General features: G+C 40.5%; 1 protein-coding gene across 1 annotated transcript; it reads right to left on the reverse strand.

Annotated features, from left to right (window-relative positions):
- Window positions 1–8,221: 8,221 nt before the first annotated feature.
- On the reverse strand, window positions 8,222–12,179 carry LOC134882215 (PAK4-inhibitor inka1-like). Its single transcript, XM_063909825.1, has 3 exons — window positions 10,956–12,179; window positions 10,808–10,841; window positions 8,222–9,309 (listed from the first exon to the last, which is right to left on the reverse strand). The coding sequence occupies exons 2-3, from the start codon at window positions 10,823–10,825 to the stop codon at window positions 8,347–8,349; spliced, it is 981 nt and encodes a 326-aa protein (XP_063765895.1). The 5' UTR covers window positions 10,826–10,841; window positions 10,956–12,179; the 3' UTR covers window positions 8,222–8,346.
- Between the last annotated feature and the right edge of the window lie 497 nt (window positions 12,180–12,676).

Consider the following 12,676-nt stretch of genomic DNA (forward strand, 5'->3'; position numbering starts at 1 on the left):
AGCTACAGCTAAATGTCAGTTGAGATTTAATCAACAACAATTGAAATGATACTGAATATTTCCGGAACTGTCAAGAAATATTTTTCCAAAATATGCTGTTTCCAGCTTCTAAATGCAGCATGCAACAACTTTCTTGTGCACTTGAAAGTTGTGATTGGCTATTGTGACATTTTGTGACTTAATTAATGTGACGATTAATTAATAACTGAAAGATGAATCAATAACTGATCAAAGCTGATAATGCTTATTTGCAGCTTTATTATCACAGATAATTGTGCACTGTTAATGCTTGAGCACCAATCTACTGTAGTGTAAAGTTATTTTCACAGCGATCAGTACTCAATTCATTACATTTGAATGGACTCAAATCTATAGAAACAGGATAATGTGTGCAGTGTGTCAGCTGAAAGGGAGTGAAGTGGAAGGGGTTGAATTATTAGACTCTCAGTTTAATATTTGACTCCATCATTCGTATAGAGACAGCCACTCAGTCATGCGGTCTGCATTAGGACCGACAGCTTTGTTTAAAATCAACAGTAGTCCAGGTGCAGCAGACAGCCATCTGGTGCCTGCAGTAGCCCACCTTCACCGGACCGTGTGTTGACTCAGGGGCCAAGAGCAGGACGCGCCTCTCAGGAGCTTTTTTAAATCTGCTAAAATAATGCTGTGCTGATGAGATTTGGTCAGTAAAAAAAACCCTCTATTGACTGCAAACGTACTTTAGAGTAGTTTACACCAAACACTGGGAATATAGCGTTTTTTAATGTTCTAGGCGGAAGACTTAACGCGAGAAGATTATGTGAAGATTGTGGGAAATATTATTATTATGAGTGAAATTGGTTGAGGATGGCCTCTCACATGACCATAAACTTTACCCTCCAACTCTTTCTTTAGGAAATGCTCCCGTACCCATGATCAACCCAGCTGAACTCAATGACACATGATTTGCTTTTTGGTCATGCTTTTTTGGATAGGAGTTTTTAAACTTTTGCTCTGTGCAAGATGCCAGCTCTTTAAGGAAAGAAATCACTCATTAAAGGTTTTTCATACAGCAGTGGAGCAGTTTCAAAGAAATTGATAAAGTGGAATCACTGACTGCATGCACATCTGTTTGTAATAGAGATTTCCATGTTGAAATTATGTTGGTTAAAGTGATCCAAGATGTCCAATTGTAAAGTTAATATTTGACACTGCAGTTTCTCTTGACTCCAGCAGATTGGAAATAAATCTCTAGACACGTAAACAAACAAGCCGTGGGGTATCATTATGATTATAATGTGTGTGACTCCATGGCCTCCATGGACATTTTCTCTCATTTTCTCAACATTTCTATTTACACTCAGCCTGCTCTGGCATGTATCAGGAAGAGAGGTCACCAAACAAGATCAGCCATCATAACTTATTATCCATAGCCAGACAGTGTGAGAGCAAGTCATGCATGACCAACTGGTTTGACAGCGCAGTAAAGAAAAGTCTGCACAAACAAACAACACATCTATACCAACAAATGACTGCAGGGGTCTGCTCTGCTGGGATAAAGTTAAAATGCAAATAGTTTATCATTTTTATTTCACTGAACTGAAAGGACATCATACCATTGAGAAGATGAGATGCAGGGGGATGTCAGCAGGAAGTGAAAATGTCAGAGAAAAACGAGTTGGAGGAAGCGGGAGCCTGAGAGATCTTTTAGACGACACAATGTCTGCTTTCTGTCTGTCCTCTCAGTGAAACCCGTCGTACACTGAAGAAGGACTCTATTGTCCGGACGTCCAGTGAGGGTTTTCTGTCTGGAGCTGCAGAGGGACAGTTAGTGGCACGACCATGCTGAGGAGCACCACAGGAAGACAACTTATCAAGGTCACTCTGCTGACCTCTGCTTCCTGCTCACCAGAATCACCAATTGTTGGACATAGCAGCTCGCAGGCTTGTCAGATTACTGCTTTCCCACCTCACTCACATTGCTCTTTCATAACTCTCCATTCAATGTTTTATTCCTCATCATCATTCACTCCTTACTTCCCTCTCCTCCTCGCAGTGCAGGATTAATGTCTCCTCTACTTCTTCTTATCTCTCCTCACTTTGAGTTCATCTGACTATGAGCCAGGCAGGCCTCTCCCACACCACTGCACTCTGTGATGCTTCCTGTGTCTGCAATATTTTGGCAGGACAGAGGTTACTTCTCTGTGCTTTTTGTAGCAGTCACATGAGCAACTTTAAGCCAATAAAGATGAAAACAAAGTGACCAAAAACAACAACTAAATATTAGTAATTGAATCCCGAAGGCAGTTTTACAAAAGATCACATCTTGGCAACCCTTATAAGAAATAGCTGCATTATGTCCTAAAATCAGACATTAGGGTACGGTACGTGTGCGATCTTAAGTGCATCTTTAAAGACTGCGTATTTGCTTCCTGATTTCTGGGTTCATGCGATATTCTGGTTTATTGACTGTAACCTTCTGTGTCTATTGTATCAAGGTAAACTGTGTGTGTGTGTGTGTGTGTGTGTGTGTGTGTGTGTGTGTGTGTGTGTGTGTGTGTGTGTGTGTGTGTGTGTGTGTGTGTGTGTGTGTGTGTGTGTGTGTGTGTGTGAGAGAGAGCGAGTGTGAAATATTTGTGTTTGGCAATGGAAGCGTGTTTGACTAAGCCGTGCTGTTGGAGGTGCTGCCTTTGCCTGTGTGACTAGTACACATTGGACCATGTGGTTGTAAACGGACTCTGAAGGCCCAAAGAGTCCTTTCACAACAAGTCATTTAGAGATTTTGTCACCATATGTGGCTTTGGCATCTTCTGCAGGCTTTGTTTGGAAAGACTTCTGTGACTTTGTGGTATTTATTGTAACCATTTTCTAACATATCCAGTTTTAGCTCTGCAATGTGAGGGCTGCATAATGTTAAATCTTATTTATATTTATAAACAAAAAACAAACCTCACATAAACCATTGCCTTTCCCTTGTGGGCTCTATTTTTGTTTAGACAAAGAGTGGGAAACTGCTGCTTTATGGGAGAGCTAAAACACAAGGCTCTGTAAGAAAGGGAAAAAACATTAATTGTCTCCAGAGAAGCTAATGTTTTTTCCATTCTCTTTACTGTGGTGTTTTTCTCTGTTTTTCTACAGTAGAGTGTGGACCTATTACGGCTGCAGCCAATGCTCTTTGTAGGTGATGGCCGCAGGCCCTGCAGAGGCCGTGGCACTAACTGAGCCAAATGTGTGTGAACTGGGATGTGGCATGACGCAGGCTCAAGCATGTCCCAACTCACAGGCAGATACACAGATTTAATAATAAATAATAGAACTACATTCCAGAGGCAGCTGTTTATTAAAGTTGGAAAATCTGCACGATGGCAGAGAATGACTCTTTGTAATATTAAAGAAATTGAGAAATAGCTTCAATGCAGGGACAGGGAAACATTATGGCAACAGTATTGCTATTATGCATATTAGAGATGTATGGATTGCACACAGTGGATCATAGAAAGCAGTGATAACATAATAATCCCCATAATTATCATTGATTTTCTGCAGTGAAGTAATCCAACAGTTTTTGCAGAGAGCGAGTATGATGTAATTACTGTGTGTGGACAGGAATATATACTGAAACAGCTTCTCACTTGCAAACAATTTATCAACTCATTATTGAGATAAGCAAATACATGTCTACTTTACTCTTTGAGGCTGTTTTATTTATACTATGGAAATGTGGGATTGCTTGTAAAGCAGTGCGTTGTACTAAACAGAGGAAGCAGGGTCTGACCTAAGAGGCCCTGTTTGGCCATGAGAACCAAAGCAAAGTCCTGTGGGATATTTCGTCCTGTGTCATCTTGTCTGTTATGATTCCCATGAACCACAGACGAGCAAGCAAAAAGAGAAAAGCGTGTGGTTTTTAAATAGAGCTGGTGATGACTCCCTGATTCTCCAAATCGTATCTGGTCACAACCAAATATACCAATGTATATACTGTATGTTTTTGATCCACAGTATAAAAGGAAACGTACAGTGAACCCCAATAATGATAGAGTTGTACTTGGATAATTTTGCAACGTTATGATCATTACTACCGAGCCAGAAAGCTACTACAGGGCCAGGGTAGAAGTCTGTGTTTTATTAAGATACACAACAGGAACAGCAATGAATAAATGAGTCAGGAAATGATTTTTTGATTCTGGCCAGGTTATTACGGGGGAGTTTCAACCAGCCAGTTCACTGCCAAAAAAAAAGACAGAAAACAAAAAAGACCATTAATCACATTCATTCTTTGCCAGACTGCAGGCTAAACACTCCCCCCCCCCCCACACACTTCACTTCCTGTCCCCCTCTCTGCTGGTTGATAGGAAAAACGTTTGTATGTGTGTGTGGGTGTGCATGCATGCGTGCTTTTGAGAAGTCTCCCTTTTAGTAACCTAAAGTGATAAGTTTATTCTCTCTTTCCATGACTGAACTTAGGACAAATACTACATGTCCAACAGTAGTATTTTAAAGTCAGGGCTGCGAGGGAGGGTGGCTGTATTTCAACAAGAAGGTTGTGGGTTTGATCAAAGCCCATGCAGTCAACATTTGGATGTTTCCTTGGGCATGGTCAACGATGTGTGAATGTGTCGTATTATGTATGGGCTTTGAGGGGACGAAAAGATAAATGATATTCTGCTTTCAATGCAACATGAGAACCTGAAATTCTGAGTTACGCAAAATACTTTGTGAATCAGTCCACTGGAACTCACCCAGAACCCAAAGTACTTCAAAGTCATTCATGTGGTTATCTGTCAGCCAATATATCAGTATCCAGGCATCATGGTTTACCTGCAGCAGCCATTTTTTTCAGATGGAAACCTGCTTTCTCTGAGAGCTTCGCATCATGCCAAGATGCCTTCGGCAAGATGTTCACATGATGTCATTTCTCTCTATTTTCCAAGTAAACGTTTTTTCGGAGGCAGATCTATGCGAGTCAGCAGCCCCCTGAAACTGTAAATCTGTAGAAACTAAAAACAATGGCTCCCTTCTATTAAAACAAACAAAAAGAAAATCACAAGGTTTTATGACAACATTTATCTGGAATCTGAAACAAACGTTGAACCTTTCTAGATTGCTTTCTAAACTCATCCCTTCATCTAAGTCTAATGGGCATCAGTTACACTTAGGAGTTTGGTTGAAAAACCTGATGAATCGTCAACATTTATTATCATTCAACCACTTGGAGAGAGATTGACTTACATTTATTCACGTTAGTGCAGTGAAGGGTTTGAATAGTTCCTCTGGGATGAAAAATGTTTGTTTATTCATTGATAGTAACTGAGATGGCTTCCCAAGTTGACCCAACCACTCTGTGTCAGATAAGCACAATATTATAATAATTGGGATGTTCTTTGGAGAATTCATTCAGGTGTGAAACTTGATTGAGCATTAGAAAGGAAATTGTAAGCATTATGCTAAATGCAGATAGGGCGTTTTTTTTTTAAACTTCCACCAACATCTGCACTCTGCACAAAACAGCATTAATCTTTTGAATGTAAAACAACTGGTAACTGTCAAGTGAGATTAATGTGAGGTCTCTTTTTTATTGCAATAACTCTGAATATGATCTGACAGTCACAGCAGAGGCCACAGGTAGCAGCTCTAATTAGAGCGTGTTTCTATTAACACACAGGACCCATCCCAAACGCATGGCCCATCTTCTCTTTCTGTTTACTGAAGGGATTATTACAACATGGGTGATAGGAGAGAAGGATTAGTGTGGATGGGTTCATGGTCACAGCGGTAGCCAGGACTATCAGTGAGGACCAGGGAGAAGAAAATCCTAAGAGCTGCTTTTACAGTAATTAACAGAAAATTTGTTGTGTGTCCACTACATCAGACTGGGCCACCCTGTAAGCACGCGACGCCTAAGCAGATCTGCTTTGGATCATCTTGTGTTTATGGTAACTGGTGCTAATATCTGCCAGAGAGTCTTGCTTACTATAATCAAACTGTGGGTGGCAACCATCCCTGATTCTCTAAAGTCTGAAATGTAAGTCATTTAAATCATCGATGATGGTAGGCACAGTTTATCATCTTCCTTACCTATCTGTGTCTACCTAAAAGTTTCCCTCTAAAGGTTGTTTAAGATCTTTTAATAAATAAATGTCGGCAGGATAATGCAGTTGTTAGAAAATAACAACTTGAATTTTTTGGGGGCAAAGAAACAAACATGAACCAAAACATAAAATAATGCACTACATTATTGTTTCACTGTGGATCATCTTCTCCTTGGCAATAAGATATGCAGTCTTGTTGACCAGGAACATGAGAGAGTTATATTAAATTAAATATTAGGCATGAAGTTGGACCCCAGATAAACCTAGCAAGAACCATAAGCAGATTCCAGACTCTGAGAAAGGTCAGATCAGAATAATCTAGAATCTAAATAAGAAGGATGATGTCACCGGAAAATGTTTCTGGAAGTCCTGAGGGGAAGTTAAGAGAGAAGCCTGCACAATGTGCTAAACCAATCTGTCCAACAGGAACAAAGCGAGTCTCTATTTGTATGATTCTGTTCATAAAAATAGGGCTGTTGACTGAAAGTAATGTGATTAATTGTAGACTTAATAAACACAATAAATGACACTTAAATTATAAAGGTATATTTGAATCAATCAAACTAGTTTTAACTTCTGCCTTTTCGCAAATGAAAAGCTGTGTCTGTTACAGCATTTAGACTGTATTGTTTAATCTAATTGGGTTGTTCAATTAATAAAGCTTTACCTCACTCATGATGTACATGACAGGCCTCCTACAGAAATACATAGATCTAGATACTAGATATGTGCTGTAGAGATGAGTGATGGCTTGAATCCATTGCTTCCTCTCTCTTCTCCTGCAATCCCATTTCTCTGAATGATTCTCACTCAACTGGGAAGGTGATGTATTGATGCACTTAAACAGCTGCACACCGCTGGGAACAAGCATGTTCGTAAAAACAGGAAAATCAGCAGGAAAGCCTGAAAAACTTTAAGAAGTTCTCTCTGCAATTAGATTTTTTTTTTCTGGGTTGTCACACAGTTACAAACTTTCACTGCATTGTGAATGTTATAGCTGTGTCCTGATAAGAGTTCATTTCTCCCCAGCTGAGGGATCAACAATGTGCCACAGTGACAAACCACCAGGAGACCTAGATAAAGAGGCTAAGACAAGCGGCTCCCAACCAGCACAATCCCTCTCCTGTAACCTCCTGTGGCCTCGATAACAGACATGATTGGTGAGGCTGTCTGCACGGAGCATGGGAAATCCCTTTTTTGGGAAAATTCTTTATCTTTAAAATGTCTGGAGCTATTTTTCCTACAAATGTATAGTCAAAGTGAATATGTAAAGGTGAAGGTGAAGTGATCATTAGCTTATCTTGGTGGATATGTCACTCTTTGCATCAGTGTGTACTTTCCTCAGAGGACCCAGAACTAATAGCACCATTAACCAATGTGTGTGGATGAGTTGGTACCACCGGTGAGGCTAGACCACAATAATAGCAGAGACCAAGTTAAATGAAGCAGGGGGCTGTTAGTGAGGCGTTATGCTTCATAAAGCAAAGTGAGAGTAAACTTCTGCTCCATCTGTGACCAGCTGCTTCGCCTCTCTTCACCTCTTTCTGCTCCGACACTTGGGGAATTACCTCATCAGGCACACAGCACTGTGTTGATACAGCCTGTTTCTTGCCTGTAAATAGCTCTGTTGCCCCGTTTAAAACCTCTCAGAGGGATTCAACTTTTTGTTGAGTAATAAGTTAACTTTTATTGAGAACATAGAGTCCTTGTTGCCTAACGATTGTGCTCTAAAATATTGAAAATGGGCTAAATGCCATGCCTTATTTCTGCTGAAAAGTCTGCAAATCTGAGTTGTAATCATGTTTTCAATTGATCTTTTGTTTTATACACCAATTATACTAAGACATGCATCAACAAACTCCATCACCCTGCCGGAGTATTATATTTCTGATGAAAACTAAATTAACTTAACATTAATTTGCAGAGAAATGTAGAGAGAGTAAAAAAAAAAAACTTTAATCCGGCAGCAAGGAATCATTGTCTCTATAATGAGCTGTAATGAAACTCAGATGATCATGGCGGAAGCTCCATTCAAATAAATAAAATGTGTTTGGATGCCTTCTGGTAATGCTAAATTATATTAACCAACCAAATATCCTGTGTCACATGCAAGATGTGAATGATACAAAAAAGAGAAAGAGAAAAAGAGTATGTAGAGTTTAAATTATGAGACAATCTTTATTCATTTTAGCAAAGTCACAGCATATATAAAGTGAGAAACAGTCATATAAAATATGAAGTGTCTCTGAGGATTGTCCAGTCTATACGTGGCTTTGTGTCAGACATAGCCAATGATTTTGTTGCAGATTAAAGGCTGTCTGCAGCGTGATTTCATGAGGGCTGCAAAGCTGTAAAAGTCTGGGTCCATCTCATTGAGGCCTGAGTGAGACTGGTGGAAAAAGGGGACTTTGGACTGAGATACCGCAACAGGACAGGACAGACGTTTAGCAGCATTTGCAGTTCTGTCAATGTGAGCAGAGTCTGTGGATCTCATCCTCACTTTGTCCTCAACACTTTTAGAAAACCCAGCCAGTTTCCTCCTCATGTTGACAAAGAAACCTCTCCCCGCTCTATTTCCTACATTTGGCTTCAGCTCAGTGGGCTCAGGACATTCTGGCAAGTCCATCCAATTCTGTACGAGGTCTGCAAAGCTGTTGTCACCCAGAACCAGAGGTTGGCGGTTGCGTCCCCTGGTCAATAAAGAGTTTGTCCAATCATCTTGGTTGCTGGCATCAAACGATGTCCAACTCTCTAGACAGGCGTCAGATGTGGATTTGGGTCGGATGCGACCACTTGGAGCTCTGTTTGTACGGAGGCAGGCTGAAGAGGACACCCGCACGTTCCTCGTCCTCCTGAGAACCACAGCTTCATCCTGCCATGATGCCTCGGAGTACCCTGAATCAAACTCCAAACTTTTGTGACTGCTGGGAGAACCCAGACCCAGTCTGAGGCTCAGGCTTGAGTCATCCTCCTCCAGGGGACTCGCCAGGCAGCAGGCCGAGTCGTATGTGCTGGCCGTGCTGGCATCAGATATCCTCAGGCGTGTGCGCTGCTCTCGCTGCAACGCTCGCTGCTGACAGGCCCGAGCCACTGCAGAATGGCGCACTAACGCTGGGAGTTGGGTGCTGAGGGGGCGTCTGGCTGCAGGGCAAGTTCTCCGAAGTTGTTTCAGGTCTTGCAGTGACCTCATCATGTACTGCATCTGCTCCCGTAAGCAGTCGCCTGAGTCTGGCAGGCAGAGCTGAGGAGACAAAAGAGAGGGAGAGTCAGACAAAGTGCCAATAAACCTCTCACCATGGCAGATCGGTTGATAGAGCCAAGCTGAAAATAGCACATTTCTTAAACTAATTGATGAGCTGTTGCAAAATGGCTTTAATAATAAGTTGACTCAATACATAGTTCTTTGGCACACTCAGACTTGCTCAAAGTGGGTTTCAAGCTATTAAAATAACTAATTTTCTCTTATTGTAATCATGAAGGTCAGTCAACCTGCTGATCAAAGAACTCAACTGTTCAATAGACAGATTTTCAACACAAAGCAAATCCATCTGTCCGTTAATTTACTCAACCACACCAACAACTTAGTGAACGCCCTGTTCTTATTGTGTCAGGTGTGATTCAACTCGGAACCCAGACAGAAGTTATAAGAGGGACAGTTGTATTAATGTCTCACCTCAACTTTTTCACTGCACACTGAAACAACATCTGCAGTATATCAAGGAGTAAATGGGGTCTGCTGGATCCAGATTTAGCTGCAGGGGTCCTGCCTCTTTAAGTTTGCCTGCCTATGAAATTCACCAGTGACACACTAAGGAATATAATACTCGTGTTTCCTCTCTGACTCCTGTGCTGATTGGTCGGAATCAGCCAGTGAGCAGTAACGGCTGACTCAAACACTAACAGTGCATACGAGAACATGTGACTGTGTGTGTGAGTCTTTAAGGGTAAATGTGAAGGAAAGATGAGGTCCCAAGTTTAGGTATTCTGGTCTCTTAACTGAGCCTGGATTAATAGTTTAGTATGTCTAAGCTACATAAAAGCAAGTGCTGTTTATATATAAGCGTGTTTGCAGCTTTGAGTGCTGTAGTGTGGCATTGCTGCAAAAGGAGAGTTGACAGAGAGGTGAGATATATACACACAAAAAGTCAGAGGAACCACAGGAAACGGGTTCATATGTGGCCATCGAGGTCACATCCAACACAAGTTACTTGACTTGATGTCAGCACTAACCTTTGAACCAGTAATGACCTCTCTACCAAGATTCTACACAATCCATTTCATTATTTGACCCTGCTGCAAGACCTTCTGCCCCCATTTGGTTTTCATCATAACTCTGTGAGATGTTACAAGAACTTGAGAAAGTACCCAACGTTACTGTATGGAACAAACAAAGCAGGGCATGCAATGTATAACAAAATAATCCTTTAATATAATAAACTACTCATCAAAATCAGTCAGTGTCCGTTAAACATCTCCATATACTGCAGATATAACTGTCATTATTTACTCCAACAATGCTGCGTCTGCAAACTCACGAATTCACACTGTGGAGGCACCACTGACCGTTCTGCTGCAATGGCAGATGTGTTCTCCATATGTTGATAATATTATACTAAATATTGTTGCTAGGGCTAATATTACTCAAACTAAGCGAATTATGGACTGGTAAGTATAAGCAGCTCCGTTATTATGTGAAACAATAAAGTATAACAAGGATGTCAAACAGAAAACAAACTCACCATTTCTTCTCCTCTCATTTGTAAAACTCAGATTCTGCAAAAAGAAAGAAGAAAGAACGTTTAAAAACAAATCCACAGACAGGCTTATCATTCCGTAAGAAAAAACACAACAGCGTGTCCAAAGTAGGCAACACAAGCACACACTCACTTCTGATATGGCACTCTCTGTCCAAAGCAGGTCATATATCCCATAAGCAGAGTTAAGCGTCCCGGTTCTTTCAGAAGGTGCTACGGTGTGAGGGGACCTGCAGCTGACTCCTGAACAGAGGTGGATGTGCTGAGTGACTCTTTAGTCTTGCTCGCCTTCTTTTACAGCTCCGCGCCCTGCTGCCAGTTACCGTGCATCGTGTCTGAATGAGCCAATCAGAGCGCAGGACTCACACGCAGCTCTTTTACAGACCCTCCTTCTTGTGCAGATGAACACAGCTGCAAGAGATGTGAGATAGGATACATCAGTCACATACATTGAATTTAAATCAATAAACGATAAACATTCCTCACTTTAAACTTGATATTGTGGTTTCAGGCACTGTCTCGTAGAAATAAGGTTAATTTTAAACGTCACATGTATTTATTTGATGCTGAAATGACATCATGCTTAGGCTTTGAGTTGGTTTATATCTTAATGCTTCGCCTTAGCATGTTGTCTGTCTACTATGATTTTTTGTCAGCAATGTGCAGACAAAAGCATGATCTTAAAAACAATAAAGATATATTGTGTTTACCACTCTAGAATAATTAGAATGCCTTCAAATAATCACATTTGAATCTGTGGTTTCATTTCTTCTTCAGCCTTTAATCAATAGTCTGTGAATTAAATGAATTGAGTACTTTTTGAATCAGTTATGAGGCATTTGAGTGTGGTATTCAAAATGACTTAAATGCAGGCAATATCTATCATATCACTCCTTTTTCTTTCACGTGATTGTTTTAGAATTGCATCGCCTAAACAACCAAACCACTTTTTTGGGCTGCTTGTCATCTGGTAGAATAAAAGAAGCTTGTCCTACTGGTGTAAATGTTAATCACTGGCTCAGAGTGTTTAAACACCTCCATGTAAATGTGATAATCCTGCACTCATGGGCTTTGAGCCTGTAATGCTGACAGTCGTTGGGCACTCAACCTTTAATTCACACTATTCACTAAATGGATGTTTATGTAAATCTGAGAGCAATGCATCTTTTCATTACTGTTGTGGGTAAATCCAGATCTGATGGCCTGCTGTTCCAGTGCAGATTTGTCTCCACAGCAAGGACAACATTAGCATACAGGTACTTGCAGCATGCCCTGACCTGCTTAACTGGCTTTACCCTAACACAGCATGCTCTGGTCCTATTTTACTACTTTAGGGAGGTTTTTAGCACTTTAATACAGAAAATCTGTCTCTTTTTCAGAATTATGTCAAATAACACTAACATTGACGTCTTCTAAAAAAGAAAGCATACCACCCTAAAACCCACCAGCCCTTATTACTATGCATTAGGTATTATGCCTGGTAATGGAATTGTGATTCTTTCAATTTTCCATACAGACTGACCTTTATTCTGAGTCTCTGTGCTTTTAGGAATCCCTAATGGATTTAATCATTATATGAGTTGGTACCTGAACACATTAGCAGAAAGACATAGTGTAGCTCCTCCCTTTTATGTTTTTATATCTCTGCATGTCATTTCTGGCTTCAGATGACAATCAGTCATTTCAACAGATATTATTGCATTCATGGCTCATAGCTTGAATGCAAGACGAATACATTCAAAGCAACATTTCATTTTGAAAGTTTTGATCCGAAATTGGCTTAAAAAACAAATATGCTTGCTTTAAAAAATGAATTTTACTTTGAAAGATTTACAAAAATTAATACATGATAAC

Source organism: Eleginops maclovinus, chromosome 20 (genome assembly GCF_036324505.1).
Source record: "Eleginops maclovinus isolate JMC-PN-2008 ecotype Puerto Natales chromosome 20, JC_Emac_rtc_rv5, whole genome shotgun sequence".
In the NCBI taxonomy this organism is placed as follows: Eukaryota; Metazoa; Chordata; class Actinopteri; order Perciformes; family Eleginopidae; genus Eleginops; species Eleginops maclovinus.